Consider the following 23,597-nt stretch of genomic DNA (forward strand, 5'->3'; position numbering starts at 1 on the left):
GGAAAGCCGAAGATGGCTGGATACAATTGGGTAGAGAGGCTAGGCTAAAGGGGGATTTCACTTTCGGCGAAATGGTGAATCAAGTTAAGAAAACCCTCAAATTTCCAAATGATTTAACTTGCCAGACACTTCAATCGGCTCAGACGCTCTCTTTCTTAAAAACTGCTGAAAGTGAAGCTACTTGAAATGAATGTGCGTGATGTGAGCTTCCTAACCCCCCAGTATACCCTTCCTTTAACCCTCTGTCGCCCAACTACTTATCCCATCAAAACGATTGAGATAGAAAATAAGACAGACATCGGGCGTTGGGTCTCGGGTTTATCTGGCCTCAGAAACGAAAAAAAAGAAAAACGAAAAAAAAAGAAAAACAAAATACAAACAAACAAACAAAACAAACTTGCTGGTGAAATGAGATGAGAGGAGAAGCTTTGGAGATTTCTTCGCTATTCTACGTATCAATTTGGGCATTAAGCCCATATGCAATTGAAGCCAATTGAAGCTAATCATTTGCTACTTAAATATGGGGACAACAAAGTACTGCACCCAAGAGCTCGATACGCGGCTGAAATAGATACAGATACATATCTCTAAACTAGAGTACTAGAGTGCACAAAATGACAAAACGAACTGGAAGAAATTCGGACTAGATAATAAATAAAATATAAATATCAAAATATATTTACTATTTACACCATTCTTCCTGTGGCAGCTGTAACTCTAATAAATAGCAATACAATTTTTAGATCTTAACAAAACATTACTATTTTCTTTCTCTGCATTTTATTGACTAGATAGGTAGTCTAGACTCCAGTGGGGAAATGGTGAGGGAAATAGGGGTTACCAAGTGGACATATCTCTCTCTATTACCGCCATCGAAAACCTCAAAAAGAAAAAATCATTCCACAGCATGCGGAAGTTGTGGAAGTCATATCATATTTATAAGGGTGAGAGTTACGGAGGGACACAACGATCTAGCTAATAGCCATTGTTTTTAATATATTGCTGTAATAAATTCCATTTAATTAAATTGAATAGCTGAAACGCTAACAAAGGTATATCTATGCAACTTATAGGTTTTTTAGCTTAGCCAGAATCAATTTCAGTACAAGCAGCTTCCAAAAGCATGCTTTGAGTTGCATTTATTGCAGCTAAGGCATTTTCCTCGCGCTCAAAAAAGTTTTTCCGGCTTCATGAAATATTGTTCAGCGGCAAAATCTCATCGCCAGGCGAAATGCATTCCACTCTGAGGGTTGTGAGTGTGGGTGCTTGCTTTCTGGGGTGATGGGCGGGCGCGGTGGGTTTTCCTTAGGAGGTTTCCAAGGAGGTTGCTCCGGGGTGTTGGATCTCATATAGCCGCTACAGTTGGCTGCCAAATTGAGACTCTAGCATTGGCACGCGTCTGCCTGCATTGCATTTGACCTCGTTTTCGCCTAAGCTATGGTGCCATAAAGCCCGGAATTTCTGGCAAGCAAACAAGTTCTGATGGAAAGAGCTGGGAATCAGCATTAAATTATATTTTATGCGCAAATTATTTAAGTTGAGCACAAGTTGGGCAAAATAGGAGCATTAAGCGCTGGCTGCTAAAAGTATTTATATATACATATATATATATCCAAAATTCGGGGGCTCATTATTTTAGTTGCATTTCTCTGGCGCTCTCCTTATTCAATTTTTTCCTTGGCTGATGGCCATGGCAAACAAAGCCATTAACTGGACGGAAAAAAGGGGCGGGTAAATGGGTTTGGCAATTGACTCTTTAGCTTTTGATTTCGCCCCTCGGAAAATGCATTGATGCGTTGCATTTTCTATTCCTTCCTCTTCTTCCGTTTTTTTTTTTTTGTTTGGTAATTTCTGTCCTTTTTTCTTTGTTTTTCGGCTGGAATTTGTTTTTTTTCATGCGAAAAGTTTTCAATTGCTCTGGCGTCACTTTTTGATTGCTTTGATGTGTTTTTCTCGCACATTTCCCCAGCCTCAATTCATGACAAAAGTTTTTCGGCGCAGCGACAGGGAGATCGGGCTACTATATACATATATATATATATATAGATAGATAGAGCTAAGCAAAGTTTGCCTTGGAAGGATGAGTCCTGCGGACAGACAAAAGCTGAGAACTTTCGCTTTGATTTTCAAATATCTTCTCCGGCTGCATTTTCCTCATTTCCCCGTACTTTTCTCCATTTTTTTTTCTGTATTTTGGGTTTTGCATTTGCGGCGCCTTTTCACTACTGTGTGTGTGTCTGTGTGTGTGTTATCCTTGGCCTGACAGAAAAATGAAAGTTTAATGCGTTTGCCAAATACAATTTTCACAATTTTTTTCTTGCACACGCACACAACACATAAATTTTTTTTCTTAGTTAAATTTAGTTTGGAAATTGAGTTTTCCCATTCGCGAGCTTGCTTCAGCTATCTCATTCTATATAAATATATATGTATATATATACATATATATGTATATATACATATATATATATATGCAAATATATATTTCAATTTATGTATATGTACTTTGTTGGCCGGAAAATGTGTGCGTCTGTGCGGAAATTGCATTTTTCACCCTTTTTCCATTCTGCCTTACTTTTCTTGCAATGCGATTTTTTCCCTTTTCAAATTTTTTTTTGATTTTTTTGTAAACTTTTTTTTAGCGCATTATCCAAGCGCGCAAAAGGGAGGCCAGTGCAAGTTTAAATGGTTTAAAGTGCTTATAATGCAAATATTAAAAGAACCAAGGGGATGGGGCGAAAGTTAAGCGAAGAGCAATATAAAAGTTCAAATCGCAAAGGGTTCAAAAGTATCTTTCTGGGCAATAAAAGAACACTTAACGCTGTCTTGCCGCTTGATGATTTATTCAACATAAAACAAATTTCACAGTCGATTGATACATAAATAGAGGGCAAGAAAGCCATTTTTAAATTGGGAGTGTTCTATATCTGAACTATTTAAAGTCTGTATCTATTGAAGGAAGGACCTATTAAGCTTTTAATTATTCTTAAACGTTTTAAAATGAAGAAATATCATTCCTTATCATGTACAATTTATTCAACTCATTTCTCACTATAGTAGGTGTCTTCTAAAAATATTTTTGTTTACTTTGTCCCAGGGTTTGGTTCATTATTTCTTTTGTTTACCCGCTTTCCAATGCCATTTTCCCCGACATAATCCCAACTTGATTTGCATAGACGCTCAATTAATTTTAATCAATCTGCCCTGTGGGGAAATCCCCCACCGTTTCCCACCCCATTTTAATGCTCTGCTAATTCCTTAATTCATTCGCCTCCCTGCCTGCACCTCCCCAAAAACAAATTCGATACATATTGACCGATACAAATTACGATTTCGTTTAGTTTTTAATTGAACATTTTTCCTCGAGCCCACGTGGCTACTGTTACGGGGAAAGTATCTGAAAACAAAAGAAAACAAACACTGAAACCAGGGAGTACATTTTAATCTACAAATTGAATTTCCCTACAGCAGGAAGAACAAGAAATGGGAGATCCTTTTAATTGCAGGCCGAAATGTTTACATTGGCGGGCCCGGGTTGATTCCAAAGTCCCTTGGGCACCACGAATTTGTTGGCTGTCAAATAAAACAAGACGCATCAAATTATTTCAAATTTATCGCGACAAAGGTGTCCTGTCCTGCAGAATCGCTGTATGTGTGTGTGTGTGTGTAGAACTATATATCCTGTCTTTTCTGGCAGCTGTTCGCGATGCCCACAAGAGAATTTCAACCCTGCGAATCGTGTAAATAGAAAATAATCCACCCCGGTGCCCAAAGCCAAGCACAAAAACTATTGAAAACGTTGTCAAAGCCAATCCGTACCAACGGATACCAACGAATCTGGGCGATTCAGGTAGATAGAGGGGGCACATATTTAGCCACAGATTCGTACCGCAAAATGACAGGCCAACGACAATTAATGGCTATCCCAAAAGAACAGCTCGAACCGTAAATGTATCTAACACACAAAATGATATTTTGACACGCAGCAGCGAGCCAAACTTGCAATTAACCGAACCCAAAACTGAAAAAAAGAGAAAAACTAAGGAAAAAAAATAGAGGAAAGAACCATAGATTGTGTATATCTTGGCTTTTGTGCAATTGTGGGTTAATGGCACTTTAAACTGCGCTCCACATCGAAAACCGCACAGGAAGTGGACGAGAGTAGAGTATCTTGTGTATACGTTCCGTCTTTGATTCATATTTGGCACGCAATAATGCAATCACGAACTGAGAAGAACGAAAACTTACCGATAAAATCTGGAGATCTTTTAATAGGCACCTTAAATCTTAGGTTTGTTAGGTTCCATATAGTGTAAAATACGCATTACTCTTTAAAAAATATAAAACCACTCATTCCAAACTAAGTTTAAATATTTGATTTCCTTTACAATAGTTACTATTTTAAGTCTGTAATTGTACATAAATGATCCCAAGAAATAAACATTAAAAATGCACAAATATCCGCAAAGGAAAAAGACTGAGTAAAACCAGATAAAATCCTAAGATATGTGTATCTCACAGATACGACTTTTGAAGCACCTTGAAGCGGCGATTACTGTGGCTAGTATATGACTCAAAAAAAAGGCGTTGGGGGCGTGGTCGTTATAAATTATAACGAATGGTGCAGAAATTAACGAAACGCGCAGAGCTTAAAATGCAATTTAGTCGATGCAATTAAGCAACGACCATGACTCAGACAAGGGCCATACATATAAAACCTCTTCCATCGCCCCTTTTTTTGGCCACGCCTCTTTGGGTAAATACTTGGAGATGGAAGGGAAAGAACCACGCAAAAAGAATACAAAAGCGTCGACTGATTTTTATCAACTAACCAAGCGTAACGCAGACAAACACTTCCTAAATCACTTGAGTGCTCGAACGGAGCTCCTCGCTCTTGTCTATTTTATTTTATTTGGGAACAACCCCCAGAAGGCAACGCTTCCTGTGCCACATAAAACATAAATTATTTAATTTTTTCCCTCTTACTTTGGGGAGCTGGCATTTCTGTATTTTTTTCCTGTTCGTTGGGGGCTTGCTTATCGGAATTTTCGATGGCGACGGCGGCGGCGCTTAGAATTCGAAAATTATGAAACACTTCGGTTTGGTTTGGTTTTTCGCTCTTTACGTATACGTATAAATATATGACCATCTCTTTTGCCCTCGCCAGATATCATTTACTTCATTAATTTCTTTATATTTATTTGGCTTTGTTGGCTTTTTTCGGTGCTTTCTGCACTCGAATTTCATTGGGTTTAATGCGAAGAGTATCGAATTCTTAGCGAATTCAGCTGCGGGCATCATAGCAACTGCAATCGGGTTCAATCAAAAGACCACGCACAAAAGGTTTCGGTAATACGATCCGCAGAGGGATCCCCCAACACAGGAAGAAAAAACAGCCATTAATTAATTATATTATTACTACTCTTGCTACAAGAAAATAACCCTTATAAATCGCTCACAAAGAAACGGGAACTACACAGTTCACATTTTTTATAGAAAGGAACTAAACAGATAATATTTTCCTTTCTTGTAGCAAAAACCATTATTTTAGTTAAATATGAAGTTTTTTTATTACTCAGGGAAGAGTTGAATTACATAGGTATCTTGAAATGATTTAAGGGATTGATTTCCATGTTATATTACGTTGGATGGATTCATTTTAGCTTCCACTCGGTTTTATTTTCTTGGAAACCTAACAAAAACTTATATATTTTGAATATTTTGAAATTTTGCAGTAATCTTTCAAAATTCCAATATTCGTTTCTAAAATCTTAATAAAAAGCTACGCCTGCGGATTTGATTTATAAACATTCAATTGCGCAGCCTCAATTTCCCATCTGCATTTGGGGATCTTCTATTTTCCCGCAGATTTTTCGCATACAAGTTCCCGCACACAATTCAATCAAACTTTGGTGGGGCCAAACTTTATGACACCCCAAGTTTTTGGGAGGAAATGAAAAACCCGCGGCATATGAAGAAGGCTAAAAGGAGAGAAGTCAAACGTTTTGCATGGGAAATGGGCGAAAAGTCGGTAGAAAGTACGTCTATATATACGTTTATATATGTATTTTTAGGAGAGTAGGTGGCAGCGACAGGAATAATAAATATTCAGTTTAAGTAAATGGGCTTTTATCGCGCATCTCTGGGGTGCCATAATTTGCCATTTTTGCCAGCCTGTCTGCGTTCTATTTTCTGCCCTTGCTTTCCCAGCTTTTCCTTACATTTTCCCTTCGTTCATTTTTTTTCGTTTCTTTCGCTTTTTTCCTGTAATTGATTCAACAAAACGACGCAAAGGTGCAAAAGGGAAACCAAAAGCGAAAACTTGGCGACGAGGCAACAACAATTATACGCATAATATATTTTCAGTCATAAATATGCAATGTATATGTACGTATATACGTAAACAAACACGCGTGTACGTTGGAAAATAAAAATTATCAAAACCAAAGTCACGCTCAGAGCTGGAAACCCAAAAAAAAGTCAAAAAAAAAACATTGCCCATAAAATGTGAAAAATTTGCCCTGGCATCTTTTGTTTCAGCTTCTTCCTTTTTTGTTTTTTTTTTTTTATTTTGCCTGGTACAGAGGGAAAGGCAAATCACTTCAGCGTAGAAGGAGGCAACAATTTAGCTCATTTATTTTTATACATTTTAAGAAACAATAAACCAACGGGCCATAAAACACAAGCCACCAAATGAAAATGATTTAAGGCGCACGAGAATTATTTCCTTGGAAAAGTTCAACAAAATAATTGCAACGTTTTGTTGGATTTCGTTTTTTCCGCCGGTAATTTATAGCACCAAGTGCGTTTTCATGGCCCCGGCAGTGTTGTTAAGCGGCCAATTTTCCGGTAAAGTTATGTTTCTTCTTCGTAAAGATTGAACCGTTATGTAAGTGAACTACAAATTACATACATCTGCAAATTCTACTTAGAAATTCCTTCCTAAAACTATACCATTTCTTTCTGTGCTGTGGCTGTCAATTCAGCTAGCTATACGAAACTGGAGTTGAATTAAGCCTGCTTTGGCCATCCAATTAGTTAGCCCCGTTTTTAAAGCCGAGCGGACAGGGAATTTGTCGCGCGGCGGCAGCCCTAGTTAAGTAGTGGCATTAGTGGAAGTTTGGCAACTCTGGAAAATGCAACGCTGTCATTTAATGAGTTTTCCGCGCACTATTTTGTGCAGCAAAAGCTTTTCCTTGTCATCATTTAAATCCGTTCAAATATATATACATTTATTTGGCTCTAGATTTTTCGCGACAGGATGCTGAGCGGGGAATGTGAAACTTGAAATTTAATTATGCCGCCTGCGTTTCTCTTCGGTTTGTTTTTACTGCGCTCCTGCCAGCGATTTGCCTGCAACGTCTTGAGATGCAGGCGAAAAACACACAGCAGCCACAGCCACTTGACTTCTCGAGTGGCACTTCTCCCCATCATTTTCCCACTCCGCCGACTTTTCTCCACTCGCACTAGAAATGCTTAAATGCTAAACACGCCTGGCAAATTAGCTCCTTGTTCGCCCTCTTTTTCGCCCTCAACAGGTTCGCTACGTAAAATTTTGCATTTCGTTCCACGATTTCCTTTGATTGCGTTTGCCAATCCAAAATACACACTGGCTTATCAAATTTCCGAACTTTCAATTGCACTTCACAGCTCGAGCTGATATTATTACTCGATTTGATTACATTTTGATTCGATTTCGAGCTAGGATTTCGTTTAATTGGTCTCCGGGAAAAGCAATTTCGATTTGGGTGTCGCTGCTCTGTCCTCGGAAGATTTACGATTGCACCCTTTATCACCATTCACCACCAACGCCCAAACATTTTCCACACACGCTCCAATTCATTTGGAAGCGATTTGTGTGGATTTATGGTTTGTTTGTCTCATTGGCAACTTGCTGCATAAATTTCCAATAATTATGGAAAATAAATCCAGCTCCCTCTATCCTATCTCCTAAGACGTTCCCGTATTGTTGTGTAAATGCAAAATCAACAAGAACAACGCGAAATCATTCAAGTATTTTCCTTCATTCGCCTTCCCAAGGCAACCAGCCAACCAGTTGTGCTGATTCACACAGGTAAAAATGTAGAGAAATGTATTAAAAAAAAAAAACGCACGGGCGAGAGGTGTGAAAACGGTTTTGGAGGCGACTCGAGAGGATAGAGCACTCCTCGAGTGTTTGGAAAATAAACGATGTTGTCTATGACAAGGCATGACGGTAATGACCAAACCAGCCAACGCCGCTGGACCGCTGGACCAGAGATTCTACTCCTTCTTGGCCAACCAATCCGAACAGCCTTCTTTACTTTGACTACATCTGCTGCTTTTTTAGCCGCGTCATTGTTGCCAAGCTCCTCAGCAGCTTTGTTTTTGATTTACTTATACAAGAAACACTGAGACAAAATCGGGAAAAACTTAAATAATTTATTGCTGACCTAAGTTGTGAAGTTCGATTGCCAAGGGTCAAAATAGATTTGTTTTACCCATATTTATGATTAAAGCTCGCAATAATTGTCGAAAAATATAAAATATGATTTAATTTTTTAATTTTAATGCTTTCAATGACTAAAATTTGTGTTTAGCTATGAATAATCAATAAATTCAATTTGATTTATTAATATGTTGCGCATTAAAATACATATTTATCTTGTATATAATTGCATTAGGACTTCTAACATTTTTTGAATTTTTTGATTGAGTCCCCTATTTTCTGGCCAGTGCAATTTGCACATATTTTTGCAGGGATATTTTTGTTTTGGGAATTTTTCAATTCAAGGTTTTGGCCCGGTGTGCTTCACACCTCCAACTAAGTAAAATAAAATACACAAAAAAAAAAGAAACCTCCCCGCCTTCCGTGTTTTTCTCCGTGTTTTCTCTTCCTTGAGTTTTTGTGCAGCATCATGGTCTCGGGGCCCGTTTTTCTGGGTTCCCGAGATCCCGGGTTCCATAGTTTCTGAATTTTATCCAAGAGGCTGCTAACTGAGGCTGCCTGCCTGCCTGCCTGCTATCAATGGCAAAACCTTTTTGGATTGTTATTTTTGCTGTCTGCACTTGTGCGAGGAGCCGGAGAATCGGGCTGACTGGCATCATAAATCATCTCAAGTGGCTGCCGCCGCAGCAAGCCCTCAAAATCCAGCTATTTCGGTTCCCTTGTATCCATAACTATAACAATTTGCAACGAACAGATACACAGGGCCGTACATACACTCATGCCGCGGACTGTCTGTCAGTCACCACTTTTGACATATTCGCTGCACTAATTTGCGCACTTGAGTAAAATTATACTGTCGCAAGCTGGAGATGCATATACTTGTGCTTGTGTTTTGAATACAATATCAATTTGTGCGCTCGATTTTCTATGACTTAATCAAGGAGTAGCTGTAACTAATGTATGTAATCCCCTTAATTATCTGAAAGTTACATCTTACGATTTTAAGATATCAAAAGATACAACTGGATTTATTTCCAAGTAACCAACAATTATTTCTATGGAACTTCTCGTAATAATAATTTCTACAAGTATCCATTTCATTTCTTCGTTGAATCTAAGACTGAGTAAAAAATATTGTGCGGCACTTTATTGAGTGTTCTGTTTCATCTGGAGATACAAATGCATCTGGTGTGCGTCAGATACAATTTCAAATTCTAAAGGACCCCTTTCTCAGAGTTTAATCCGGACACAGGTACCTCGAGATACTTGGCTGCATCCATGAGATACATTTTCCTTTTCGTGGCGTTAAACTGACAACAGCTGTGCGGCACATTTGCGAAACGATAAAGGAGCCGAGAAAGAGGAACTGATAAAGATGCGGGGGTGAAAGAGCAGGATTTCGGATTTCTGCACTTTTCAAGCAAGTTATATACCCTATATACCCATAAGCTATAAGCGACCTGCTCCCGATTTTATTGCACCAGAAAAGCGGCAACAGCGCATCAACAAAAATATAAAACAGCTGTTGGAATTCCTAGGGATTTGTGTATCATTTTCGAGAAACCCGAGAAGATCACGATTGAAATTGATATTTTAAATTGGTTAAGTTCGATCATAAAAATTACGAGAATTCGAGAAAAGCTTTGATTAACATTTTTCAAGGCATATTATTTTGATTTTTAAATGATATTCTAAATAAGACATTCTAGTCCTCAAATTACCTTCTCTTACTTATTAAAACAAAAAAAAATTAAAACTTGTTATGAATGCTTCCCAACTGTTTATTTCAGTAAAAGTCAAAATGTTATCTCTACCAATTTTAAATTTATGGTCCACAAAGATGTCATTCAATTAAGCTAAATATTAACAAAACTCCAGCTGATTGAGTCGATTGTTTTCAGACTCTTTCAACAATTTGCTTAATTGCAAAACGCCACTTCACATATATGGTAGAAAAAAAGGGTAAAAGGGGTAAGAGGGGCTCCCAGGGAATTATTCTTTGTACTCAAGATCGGCGGGGTATATAGGCTCTATATGCCTATAAATCCATCCGCTGATTGCCGTCGGCATTGATTTATGGCCACAAGCGGCGAAGATCGCGGATGCCAGCGATGGCCAAAGATAGAAATATACATTTTGAGAACACATGGCGGAGTTATAGGAGAAATAGGAAAAAATACACATGAGCCTCGGCAATAACCATTTGCGTTTGTCCATTAAACAAATGTGCAAAAAATAAATAAAAAGCCCAAAAACGTCAAACTGTAAGGCAGTGAAAAATAAACAAACCGCCGCACAAATTGAGCAATATTTTCGAGTCCAAGAAAAAACATTAAACACCACGCACAAGAACTAATGAATAAAAATTATTAACTATGTTGGCACTTTGGCTAATGTATTCTTGTTTTTTTTTTATCTTGCTGTTTGTAGTTCCCCCATCAAAAAGTCTTCCACTTTTACACAAAATGTTTTGAAAGGACGTCAAAGTGTTTCAAGTTGTCAGAATATGGGTTTACTTATAGTGAATGGTTATTTGTTTGCTAATTTCGGTTTATAAATGCTGTCACGATGCGGAATTAATGATGCTCTTAAATCTGTTACAGTGAAGTTTACTGACTTGCTATAAATTCTACTGTATATATTTAAGTATATTTGAAGAATATATATTTTTAACGTTGTTTAAAGCTCTCTAACATCATTCAGTTATTCTTGTAAAACTTTATGGCGTTTTATTATTATTACTTCTTTTCAAAATATTAGTTCAGTATTGAAATCTCTTTTTTGTTTAGCTGGTAAAATTGGACAGCAATTATAAACTACTAAAAGTGTACTTCTGCTGTTTTTAGAAATACATTGTGAAATCGATTTCATAAATATTAAATTGCATATCGCATGTTTTCATTGTGTAGTGTAGTCAGTGATTACACTGGTTATTTATTATTCCTGTTCTTTTCCCCCATAAAATATAGAAGGTTTGTTCATGTTTTTGCACGCTTTTTCCTATCTGGCTCTTCTTCTCTTTTCGTGCCATTTGCATTTTTGGCAATTTGCAGAAATAACAAAAGCGAATGGCGGACTGGAAAAGGATGGGCCGAGAAAACACCGTTAGAATAATAGTAAAGCGTAACATTGCACAAGGTTGTTGTTATATGATTTTTTCACAGTTTTGCGCCCCTTTTTTTTGCTTTTGGGCCAAGGCAAAAAGGAAATGTTTTTGCATTTCCTATTTTGCTTGTTGTTTATTAGGTGTGACCTACATTTTGTTGTTGTTTTTTCCAAAGTAATTGCAATTGCACTTGCAATCCAGTTGTTGTTTTTGCTCTCGTGCGCTTTTTGTTTTTCTATATTCTTTTCGGTTTTTATCCAAAATAAAGTGGCTGCTTTCAGTGATTGTAATCCGTTTCACATTGATGTTTTGTTTCAAGAAACTGGCATTTTCTCAGTGGTTTTGCGTTTTATTTGTGTTTTTCGTTATCTTCTTTCGTATTTGTTGACTTTTGCACTTTAGCACTTGAAAAAAATAGGAGACGACACAAAAAAACAGGATAGATTAAAACCAAAATAGAACGAGACATAAAACCGAAAATATGGCGAAATTAAAATGGCAGTAACAAATTGAAAACAACAACAAATGTTCCGCAAAAACACACAGGCTCGCACGCACACGTACACAAACACGGGACGCCGTCACACACATTCGTGTGCGAGCGAGAGGCAGCGATGATTTGCACGCGCTTACACGGAGCCGCATAAAAAAAAACACACACACACCCGAAGAGTAGCGGTAAACGGCCGCGTAAGAACCGTTCGAGTTGGAGCTGTGTCGGCGAATACGACGACTGAAATCGCACTGTTTCCGGTTTCCGTCGCTTGCATTTGCCTCAGTATGGCCAGTCCGAAAACGCCGAGGTTTGTGCTCTCTCGCTGGCGGCGTATTTTCGCTGGCCAAACAAAACGGTCACTCTCCGCTCTTACGACGCCGCTCTTTGGCTCTCTCGCGCGTTGAATGTGATGTTAATGATGTTAAAACGCAGGACGCATTGTTGGAGCGAAAGAGACAGAGCGATATGGCTTACAGAGTTGCGTTTCGATAGAGAGAGAGGAGGAGAGAGTTTTACTCTCTCGCTAACAGTCTGTTGGTAAACATTGGCGGGCATTAGCATGGGTAAACAGGATTCCACTTTACATTCTGTTAGCCGCCACAGGTTTCTGTTGCTCTCTCATACTTTGTTGTTGTTATTAACTGATAATATCCTTTAGTTTGTTTCTCGAACATCAGTTTGATGTTCTTATTTATTAAATAAATTGATAAATGAAAACAATATAAGTACTACAGCTTCCAAGAGCTCTCCTTACCTAAAAGTCCTCCTAAATATATTTATGTTTATACTCATATATCAATGGGTTTATTTTTAATCTCGTCAGATCTCAGAAAAGTTAAAGTGCATTTTATATTATTAAACTTGATAATAAAACTTATAAAGTTCTCTGCAAATTCAATGTGTTATTTATTATAGGTTTTGTAGTTAATTTATGCCTTTTGCTCGTTTACTGTTTTATGTAACTATTTACTTTTCTCTTACAACTTTTATTTACTCTCTTTGTACTCTCTTCTTGACGCACTCTTTCCATGGTCTCTTGCGTATCCTTTTCGTATAACAATTATAAAAGCTTCACTTATACCACCTACTACGAATAGGTTGCTAACTTGGCGATTTTTTTTTACAACTTTTATTTACTCTCTTTGTACTCTCTTCATGACATACTCTTTCCCTGCTCTCTTGCGTATCCTTATTGTATAACAATTATAGGAGTTTCTCTTATACCACTCACTAAAAGTAGGTTGCAAACTTGGCTATTTTCGGAAACAACTTGTTGAAGGATTTACATTTTTATCACATTTATTTGGATTTGGTTTTTATCATAATATCTTAATTTTTTTGGGGTTTGTAATTTGCATTTTTAAGCTCTGTGTGATTTTTAATGGCTGTGCTTGCAAAGATTAATTACCACATATTAAAAGGGCAGTGTTATTAATGGCCATTGTAACGTGACACTTGGACTTGGAAATACAACGAATATTCGGAGAACAGTTACAACATTTTAAAACATTTCTCTCAGCCAAGAAACAGAAAAAAAACACCAAAAACAATAATAATAAGGTCAATCAACGGACTCAGCGGGCGACGACTGCGCTGCTGGCGTCGCTGTCAACAGCTGTCGCGCATGCGCGTTACAAGAAAAGAGACAGCTGCAGAAAGAGAGAGGTGGTGAAATGTACAATGCACTGCGCGAAATCATTTATATTATTATCAAAACGAACTATTTTAGTAGAATGCAGTATTGATATATTTTAATCTCGCAAATGATCGAACAGAATTCATTTCTTGCAGTGCACCAGCAGCAGATTAATTGCACAGTCCAGTCGTCGGCGTGAATTTATGAATTTCCCATGAGTGATGGGATCTCACTCCAGTTTTTTCTTCAGCGCCACTTGAGGGAAAGGAAAAGCAAGACAACATAGTTTAAAATTTTCCTATTATTTCGCTGTTTGTTGTTTTCAGTTGCGTGGGCCCGCATTGTTGTTGCATTTCATATGGTTGATAGTTGGCCATTTGTTATTGGTAAGCCGATCCGTTACGGCTGGTGGATATATCTACCGTAAACTAGGGATAGTCCTCCTATCATTGAAAGTAATGGAAAACTTTCAGCCATGCATCAAATGCAATTCAATGGACAGTCATAATGATCAATGAAAATTTACACATGCTGCACTGCATTATTTCAGATAATTGTATACATTTTTGCAAAGTTGGATTAAAAATTAAAAAAATAATAGAATTTTCATTTGTACTATTGATAGCATTTTTCTCACAAAGGAAAACTTTTTTTTAAAATAATTTTACATTTGTTTTAAATGCCTGTAATATTTTTAATGCATTAAGGTAAACATGTATTTTGAGTCACGTATTGTGGTTAAATTAAGCTCTGGCAAAAAATTGTCAACGATATCCGTTTCGAGTTCCCAGGCCAGCACATTTTCGCCCGCGATAGAACTTTCAACTTTATTTTGACGTCCAGAGACATATTCAATTAAGCCAAATCAGTCGACAATTAAACAATTGAATGTAATTACGCGAAATTATGCGTCTCGATGAAAGAGAAGGGCGCCGAAATCGCAGATTTACGAAGCTCGAAAAATGCCTAATTAAAAAAGAAGTAACTTGACGAAGGTCTTGCACGTTGAGAAGGTTGGAAGGTTGGTTGTTGAGAAGGTACGCAAAAGTGAAGAACCCAACTCAGTGGGACGTCGCCGCGGTAAACTCCTACTGCTTTTGGGCATATTCTCTGGCCATCGCCAGTCCCCGATCCCTACCATTCATCCATCTAACTCATCCATCCACATACCATACGCTGTATATGTATATATACCGTCCATTTGTTTGCCCTGCCACCTTTTCAACTCCTTTAATGAAGTGGATAAGCAAACCGAAGCGGGCATCCCACAGCGTTTGTATCTGTATCTTATGGATACCGTATGGATCGGCTGGCGGATGTGTGTGTACAGTTATAATTAAGTGATACACATAAATGGGCGCCTCAGACTTCCACTTCGCGCAGTCCAGGTCTCAGTTTCGGTTTAATGATTGTTTTCAATTAGTCTGTTCGTTTTCCTCGCCTTTGATACCCGTTCTTTGGCCGTGTCTTTTGAGGTATACCAAAATATCCATTTTGTTGGATTTCTTCACCGTTGAGCAGATCATATTACCCCAAGATTGAGTGGCTGAATCTTGTTCTTTCAGCTCGATAACAAATCATAAATTGTATTTAGTTTCTTTTTTAGTAAAATCAATAACTTGACTATAATTTTTAAGTTGTTTATCGTTGTTGCCAAAATCAACAGTTGTATAAACTGTTTAGGTATCTGAAAGTACAAAATCCACTTTTTCCTGATTCTGAGATCTCATTTTCGGGCAAACAAATCACTCACTGAGACACTCACTCAATTCACGACTCATTCATCGAACAAAAGTGCGAGGGCGTTGGAAAGGTTTTGGTTTTTGCTTGTTGTAAAAACACAGCCCCCACCATTATTTCAAAACTAAAAAAAAAGGGAAAAAACGATTGAGTGAATTCGGTGTGGAGCGCCTTTTAAGTGTTTACGCTTGTTTTATTAATTCCCATCATACATCTTCGACTGTCAGCGATCATGGGCATCTTCGACTTCACCTTCAACTTTTTACCACATTCAATGATCACTCGTTAATGATGTGCCAAGAAAATCAGCCCGTTGATACTGATATTCATGATTTCATTTATGATCCCAAGCTAACCAAACTACTACCATCTCTTTTTGTGATTTTTTGCTTGTGAAAGTGAAGAATCCATTGCTGTGGGTACACAAGTGTGTGTTCTAGCTCCATTAAATTGGTAAATAGTAGTACCGATAAATAGAAATTTAGCATTCGTAGGTTTATTTTTGGGATCTGTCGCTTGCTGGCTGTCATCCGTTTTCGGGACTTGCTTTCCGTTTCGGACAGTTTAGACCCATATCTGCCAAAGACAACTGGCCCGTATGACGGGCACAGTGCAGTCAATTGACCGCTAACTGTTGCAGGACTCTCGCCATTCCATGTCCTTCGAATTTGTGGCAGCCACAACGTGTGGCAGACAGCTTAAGACTCTGGCTGACAGGATGTGAACACACTTGCTACACTCGAAGAAAATCGCATGCTCAGTGTCGTCAAATGAGGTAATTAGCTAAACAAATTATTTGGATATCTTCGTATTTAAGTGAATGGAATTGATAAAATTCAATTCAATAGGAAGAAGTATACGAGTATGTAGTTTTCTAATAAAAACATAGCATCATTTTTGTTCGCTACATTCTATTTTGTATTTACTTGCCCTGAAGATTGCAAGTCTTTTTCTGTGGTGCAGGATAATGTTGCGGGGTCGCAAAGTGGGAGTGGGTCACAGGATAAAGGCCGTGTCGTTGACAGTCGTCATGCGCAGCTACTTAGACGGACATAAAATTATGATTACAGCGAATGCCACATGCTCCACATGCCACTCCCCCTTTTAGGGAGAGATGGAATAAAAAAAAAGGACATTAGATAAATCCATAGAAGGTGGGAGGGGTGGTGGAAAACGGAGGGGCGGAAAAATCCGAGGCAATTCATTACAATAAGCTCACGAGTGTGCCATAAAAATGGCAGCTCTCTTCCTGCGGCACTGCACTCGAACCATGAAATTGCCCATTTCAATCCGGTTTTAGTTGTAAAAACTTTCATGATCCCCACATTAATAGAATATGCCATGTACTCCGCTCAGTCAGCCAGCGATAATCTCTCATCTTTTGGGCCCGGCCATTATGGATTGTTCCCACCGCAGGTCCACTAAACTCAGAGCCAAAAGCAAAGAGGGTCCTTTGTGCGTCTAGCTATTGAGTTTATCTGGCTACTAAGCAGCCTTGGTATTGGCATTAAAGTTTGTATTAAATGTAGCTAGCTTTGAAAACGTATTTCCTTCGATTTTATTCAAATCAGTGGGGTGCTGAATGAATGATTTAACTATTTAAAATCATTTTTGTGGCTTTCAAAAAAGAAAACCATTTAGGTGAACAATTTTCAAGATTTAAGCTTAATGGCACTTTTCCAAAAAATTACCTGTCTCCCTTTTGGTCTATATCTTACTTACACCTGACATAATTAACCGCTCAGAAATCTCCACAAAATTAAGACTCTCTTATGTTAGCCCCCCTTCGTATTGCAGTAATTTAGTGTAAACAAACCACTTGACTATATCTTGCCTCCCGGTGAAAATCCACTGGGTCCCTCCACTTCCACTCACTTTTTAAGCCTCTGCCATTGTTTGTGGCCCATGGCTTTCATTCCATTCAGTGGAATATCCGATGCTCAAGGAGCTACTCCTGCAGCTCCAGGAGCTTCGCAATCATTAGCTGTAATATTAGCGTCTGTCTTGCGGTGGAAAGTTTTGGCTACCTGAAACGCTTTCCCGCCTCTTCCGACTTTTCCCCCTGCAGTCTTTCACCGCTTTTTGGAAAATCCACCAAAATGTGCAAGAAATGCCAAGTCCTGCAGACAAGCAGAAAAGGACGAGGGAATCCAATGGCAATGGTTAAACCAATAAAACCAAGTAATCTCCAAGCGAGTTCTTTAATTATGCTGCACACAGCCAATGGAACTGGAGCATCAGGTGGCAGGTGGGAAAATCAAGGGGTAAGTGCCTGCTGCCGTTGGGGGTGGGGGGAATGGCAAGAGGGCGGGGCAGGAGACACACACACACCCACAAACAGGCCGCCTGAAGGACGAGAAATCCAGAGGAGCAGAACAAACAAAATGCGAGGCGAAAGCCGCTTACAAAACCGCAAAATGCTACGGACATCTTTTTGCCAGATGGGCTGGGGGGGAAATGGGGGAGTAGGAGGGTCTGCGAGGTAATAGGGTCCGTCCCCCCCTCCGGAAAACTGGGAACAAAAAAGGCGAATCCAATGGCCACCAAAGGCAGCCATTTTGAAGTTTGGCGCTGCGGCTTTGGTGTCCCCACATCTGCCTGGGATTACAATGGAGCTGCACTTGTAGATGAGATACGGAGAACTGCGGCAAAGCCCGGAAAAGCGGAAAATGCCGCAGGAGTCGGAGATGGTGTTGGCGATGGAAATGGAGATGGAGATGGATATGGAGATAGAGTTGGGCCAACTGGGAAAGAGACGAACCGATAGACTGACGGGACCCGATAAACAAACAAACTGCGATCCAGCGAACACGTATGCCAAATGCGAAACCATTTTGAGAATTTAATTGACGTTAACATGGGGGCGAGTTTCATTTTACACCGCACTTCCGGTGCACTGAAAAAAATTATCCATACAAAGCCCATAAGCACCACACTGCATTTTTAATAGATCTAGAAAAGTGGAAGCTGTAATCTATATATTTATACTATACACCTTTAAATGAGTTCCTAGCGATTTCAACATTTACTTTAGAATTTCCCAAACAATTACATCCAATATTTGCCAGTGCATCTGCTGCTTTTTGTCTGGCCGGGCTTCGGGTAACATGAGCTTCAAAGAATTCCGTAGTCCAGCCGGAGATTAGAGGGCAAACGTTGACAATGTGGAGGCTCCTTCGGCGCTGTTTTTACTCAATATGATGCTGCTGTCTTCCCAAATGCCCACAGAAGACGCCACTTCGCCCACTTTTGTCGCCCCAAAAATTCCGCTTGATGGATTTAAGTCAAGTTTCGATGACAGAAACAGCACACTGGCTGAATAATCCGAACAAAAAGGAGCTGGTTAAATCAGATTGAGCACTTGATGTCACGACAAGAATTATTAAATGAACTAAATCTATTTGTTTTATAATGAAATACATTCGAACAAGTTGAGGCAAAGAGATACTCAGTTTTATAGGAATAAGAATTTGGTTCTCGTTTTGAGAAGGTTTAGTTTGATGCCCGTGAATGTCAAAGTTACGATCCACTTAAGAAATACAGGTTTATAAAATATCTTAACTGCACTTACCCATTTGAGTCGCCTGGTGAAATGGGCTTCAGTTGCTGATCTGAACGGAGATTATCGCTGAGAATATAATCTGTAAGAAATAGCAAGAAATGAAATATGATGTAGTAAATATTTCGTATATGGCAAGGGAGCTTTTTAAACTTGTCCCAAGCTTTAAGCACTAACATGACTGTAAAAACTAGAAATTTGCTGTTAAAGGATAACTTTGCCACAGGACGAAAAGCTTTTCGCATTTCGAAAAACATTGCAAGCTTACAGAGTTGTACGAAAAAGCTTGGGACGACAAGTTTAGGGGATTTTCTACAATTTCCCAGTGTTTCTATTTCCCCGCACAGTTGGGTATTTTTTCTTTATATGTACAATTGTATATTTGAAAGTAAGTATGTGATTTTAAATCAAGGAGCGAATGATATGATGTCGGAAAATCGAGTTAATTGAGGACATTTGTTGAATAGTGATGTGAGTTTTAAAGAAGTTATACAAATTAATGAATGAATGAATGAAATTTTTGGGCATCTTTCATAACCGATTTAAGAACCCAACTGCTTTTTATGGTTTTAGGGAAACATGGAGGTGGCATAAACCCTTTTTGGGCCTGAACTTACCCTTCTGGAGCTGGCTGGTGGGGATGAACTCCTCGTGCTTCTGGTCGCCCTTCTCCTCGTACTTCAGCTTGTAGTCGGAGTGTTTGCGTAGGGACATGAGTAGCGATTGGGTGCGCGGCGGGATTTCGGGTGGCGCCGGTTCCGGTGGCGGTTCCTCGGACTCCCCGCCGCTGCTGCAGTTGCCCAGTTCGAGGGATCCCAGTCCCAGGACGAACTCATCATCGCCGCTGTCCTCCGGCGGCAGCAGTTGCTGCTTCACTGCAGCCATCTGCTGTTGTTGCTGCTGCTGCGAAATTTGGAGTTGCTGCTGCTGCTGTTGGTGGTGGGTCTGTGAATCGCTGCTGGAACTGGTCACGCCACTGAGCCGATTCAATGCATTCCGATTGCGATGGCTGCTGCGAATGCTCGAGGAGGCCGCCGTCGACGAGGAGGCCGATGGTTTCAGCATATTGATATTTTCCAGGCCGCCATCATCGCCGGCAAACTTGGAGGAGCCGTTCAGGAAGGGATTTGTGCTGCGAGGCGTGTGGGCGGTGGCAGCATTCTGCACACTACTGCCGCCACTGCTGCTGCTGTTGGGAAAGAGGCCGAGATTGGCATTCGATTGGTATTTGCCCGCCGAGACGGTGGACACCTTCAGTGGTGACCCCGCCATCGAGGAGCGTTGCTGGTGCGGCTGCGCATAGGTCACCTCGGGGGCGGCTTGCACGGTGGGCGGGGCATCGCCCAGGGGCGTGTCATCCTGGTGGCGATCGCGTTGCCTCAAGTAATCCGGCTCACAGTCTGAGTTATAATGTTCCATGCCTGCAATTAAGCAATAATTCAAAATCAACTTGAGGGAAAATTCAGAATATGTATTGTATGTATAGGGTTAAATAAAGAAAGCACTAAAGAATTCTTATTTAATTTAACTAATTGTTGATAGATACGTAAGCAGCATGACTAAACTTTATTGGTTGATCGCATGGCACCAATTTTCCTTGTTTGACTCGAATGAATCCATAATTAAATTTTATTTAATGTTTTCATGTCTACACTGCGATTAAACATTTACAATTTCCAGGCCACAGGATGCCGATTCTGTTTGTTTTGTTGCGTGGAAACTGCGAAACTGTGCAACTGGCAAGCTGGGGAAATGGGGGAAAAGCATGGCTTTTCACTTTTCCCGCAAGAGTAACGGCCGGCAAACAATTTGCGAGAAATCGTCGCGCCCGTCCGAGCGTTATTAGGTTGTAAAAAATGAATCGTAAATTGCATTAAATATTAACAGGCAATAAAACGAAACGAAACAAATGCAGGCGGCCCGTAAAAAGAGCATTTTCCCTCGCTAAAGTCGCTGCGATTTGCGTTTTATGCTTCGATTAAGTTCGCTGCGGGAAAACTGATGCGCGTTTTGATGGGGGGAGGGGCGTGGTGGGGGGTGTTGGAAAATTGAGCGGAAAAGCGCTGGGCGGTTGGGTGGTTGGGTGGTATAATATCAGAGTGGATGTACCATTGTATCGGCCATTGGGCCGGCGCTGCCAACTTGATTGTAATTGAATTGCACACTGCTGACGTTCGCGGTGCTGCCATCGCAGTGCTGTCAAAGTACAGTGAAAACTCGCAGTTAAACGACATTTTTGCGATCCACCTTGGACCTTGTGCCCTTCTGTCCTTGTAAAATGGCTTTTAATTACACGAAAAAAATTTGCAACAAACTAGGTATCATTAAAAGTAGATACATTCAATACCACTATAGTCATACCTTTTCTTTTAAATAACCTAAAACTATGATGCATTTATTCCGCAAAGCAAAAAGTAAATATATCCCTAGAATGTTTCTCCGTGCTTTGTTTTTTTGTATCTTGTATCTTGTATCTTGTAATTCTTTCAAGGCAAACTTCACTGTAGCCCATCGCTTACAGCGGACGATTTACGGAATTCAATCAGAGAAATGTCAGAAGTGCCCCCCATACCCCCCGTACTCCCCGTACCCCTTCGGAATGTATCTCAGCATCTTGGCCAGCTCCATTTCAATGGCCAGCAATTGGAATCGATTTGTGTGACAGGACCTAAGCCAGTCGGTTAGTTGGTTACACGACCTCGTCGACACAGTTGCGGCAGCTGAATAATTCAATTAAATAAAATAATGAATATTTACTAGCCTGACCGACTGCTAAATCGCATTTGGTTCGCAATATCCAAGCTAAGAAAACCCATCGGATTACACTGTGCAGAAAAATACACCTGCATACATACATGCTATATATTGAATGCAAAATTGAAAGCAAAGTTCAAATGTGTTGCCATTCTAATATGTTTTAGTTGTTTAGTTAATCATATTTATAGATCCTTGTCACGCCTTTTTTAACTATATTTCCTATATTTTGTAACTATATATTGATTTGCTATTGCTCTATCTGTTAAAAGTCTGTCTTAAAAGGCTTTGCAAAGCATTTCTCGCAGTGTATAAGCTGTGGTACTCACTTGCCAATTGCTGACTCTGCAACAGCAGCTGGGCAAGCAGCTGGGTGTCGAAGGCCGTCGCCTGTCCGGTGTTCTGGTACTCGTCCTCGCTGCTGCTCCCGTAGCCGTGACCCATGCCATGACCCAGTCCATGACTTAGTCCATGACCGTGACCGTGACCGTGACGACCGTGACTGTGCCACTCGGCGGATCGCTGTCGACGCAGTTGCTCCCCGCCACCGCTGGCGCCACCGTTTGCGGATCCCGTGAGTCCGCCAAGTCCGCCGGAAGCGTAGTAATATTCACTGCCAGCCGGACTGCCGCTTCCCACGCGTTTACGGCCAATTGTTCCGGAGTGACTGCTGGACATGATGATGGCCCTGCTTTCGTTGTGGAAGCGTTCCGGATAAATGGCAAATCCAATCCGGATGTGTTGGAATAGGACTCAGACTAGGCAGGTGCAATTTGTCCAGCGTTTCTGGTACTCCTCAATGGTTCCTGATGAGCACGAAGTTGCCGATGCCGATGATGATGCCGTTGCCGATGATGATGATGATGATGATGATAAGGATGTTGTGGCTCCTGTCAACGCAGCATCGCTCCAGCTCCGGCTGGTCGACTGCCAGTCCATGTGGACCCGAGTTTGCTTTAAGTGCTTAACCGAATTAACGCTGAAACGATAAAAACGACAAAGTGTCAGTAGAGGGGAAGATAAAGCCATAAATGCACGAAAATGAAAATAAATAGCAGCCGGTACCAGGGTATATATCCAAATCGCCCCTACCCAGTACTTTCACTTTGACTTCTGGACGTAAAGTGAACTTAATAGCAATTGCAGGGAGACATACCATTCCCATTTACCATTGCCCCACAAAACCAGCGATGCCCTCCATCGATTACAGAAAGAAGTCAAGTGAGGCAGGGAAACTCAATAATCTACGGGTATAAATATTCTTTAGACGCTGGTTAAGTTACAAAATTATACTAAATATAATTTATATAACTTCTATTAATGCATAACTTCTCGTGTATAACTTTTTGTGTTACTTTGGTCTTGAAACTAGATTACAAAAAACCAAAAATGTTTCTTCTTATGCTGCGCCCATTTGGCGTTGGTCAATTTTGTTGCTCCCATAAAAGACGCTACATTTTTGTTGGCTATAAAACAGCCAAACTGGCAGCGCAGCAGGACAGCTTTCTGTTTATGGCTTGCGCTGCTGCTGGCTTGGCTTAGACAGACAATTTGACTTTTGATTTTGATGAGTGAGCATTTGAATGCACTAAAACACAGGGGAAAAGGGCTGGGAGCACAAGTGGGTCATTACTGACAGCCTCCGCTCGATGCGGGTTAAGGCTGCTGCCTGCTCAATGGCCACGCAAAGCGTTTGAAAAGGACACGGGGGCCCAAAGGTTATCCTTGCTGAGGACTCAACCTTTCGCTGGCGAAGCCTCAAGGACTCGAGAATTGTTTGTGAGAATGTTATCCTTTATGGGCTTCGAAGGAGGCGGAGTTGTTGGCGCTCCTATGGGCATGGACTCATTGGCAGGACTTTCAAGTGTCCTGTCCAAT

The 23,597-nt window shown here is 40.1% G+C and overlaps 1 protein-coding gene across 6 annotated transcripts in view; it reads right to left on the reverse strand.

Annotated features, from left to right (window-relative positions):
• Positions 1 to 22,407, reverse strand: part of LOC120457315 (teneurin-a) — a 144,166-nt gene extending 121,759 nt beyond the window's left edge. For 2 of the 6 annotated variants that reach the window (XM_039644814.2, XM_039644813.2), the window contains exons 1-3: positions 22,049 to 22,407; positions 19,583 to 20,386; positions 18,978 to 19,047 (exon numbers count right to left, since the gene is read on the reverse strand). In XM_039644814.2, coding sequence (XP_039500748.1) covers positions 18,978 to 19,047; positions 19,583 to 20,386; positions 22,049 to 22,397 — 1,223 coding nt within the window. In that variant the 5' untranslated portion in view covers positions 22,398 to 22,407. Of the gene's footprint in view, positions 1 to 11,685; positions 12,017 to 12,167; positions 12,248 to 18,977; positions 19,048 to 19,582; positions 20,387 to 22,048 lie in introns of those variants that run through there. The other 4 variants (XM_039644818.2, XM_039644815.2, XM_039644816.2 and 1 more) reach the window with 3 other exon arrangements.
• Between the last annotated feature and the right edge of the window lie 1,190 nt (positions 22,408 to 23,597).

The sequence above is a fragment of the Drosophila santomea genome, chromosome X, assembly GCF_016746245.2.
Source record: "Drosophila santomea strain STO CAGO 1482 chromosome X, Prin_Dsan_1.1, whole genome shotgun sequence".
NCBI classification, from domain to species: Eukaryota; Metazoa; Arthropoda; class Insecta; order Diptera; family Drosophilidae; genus Drosophila; species Drosophila santomea.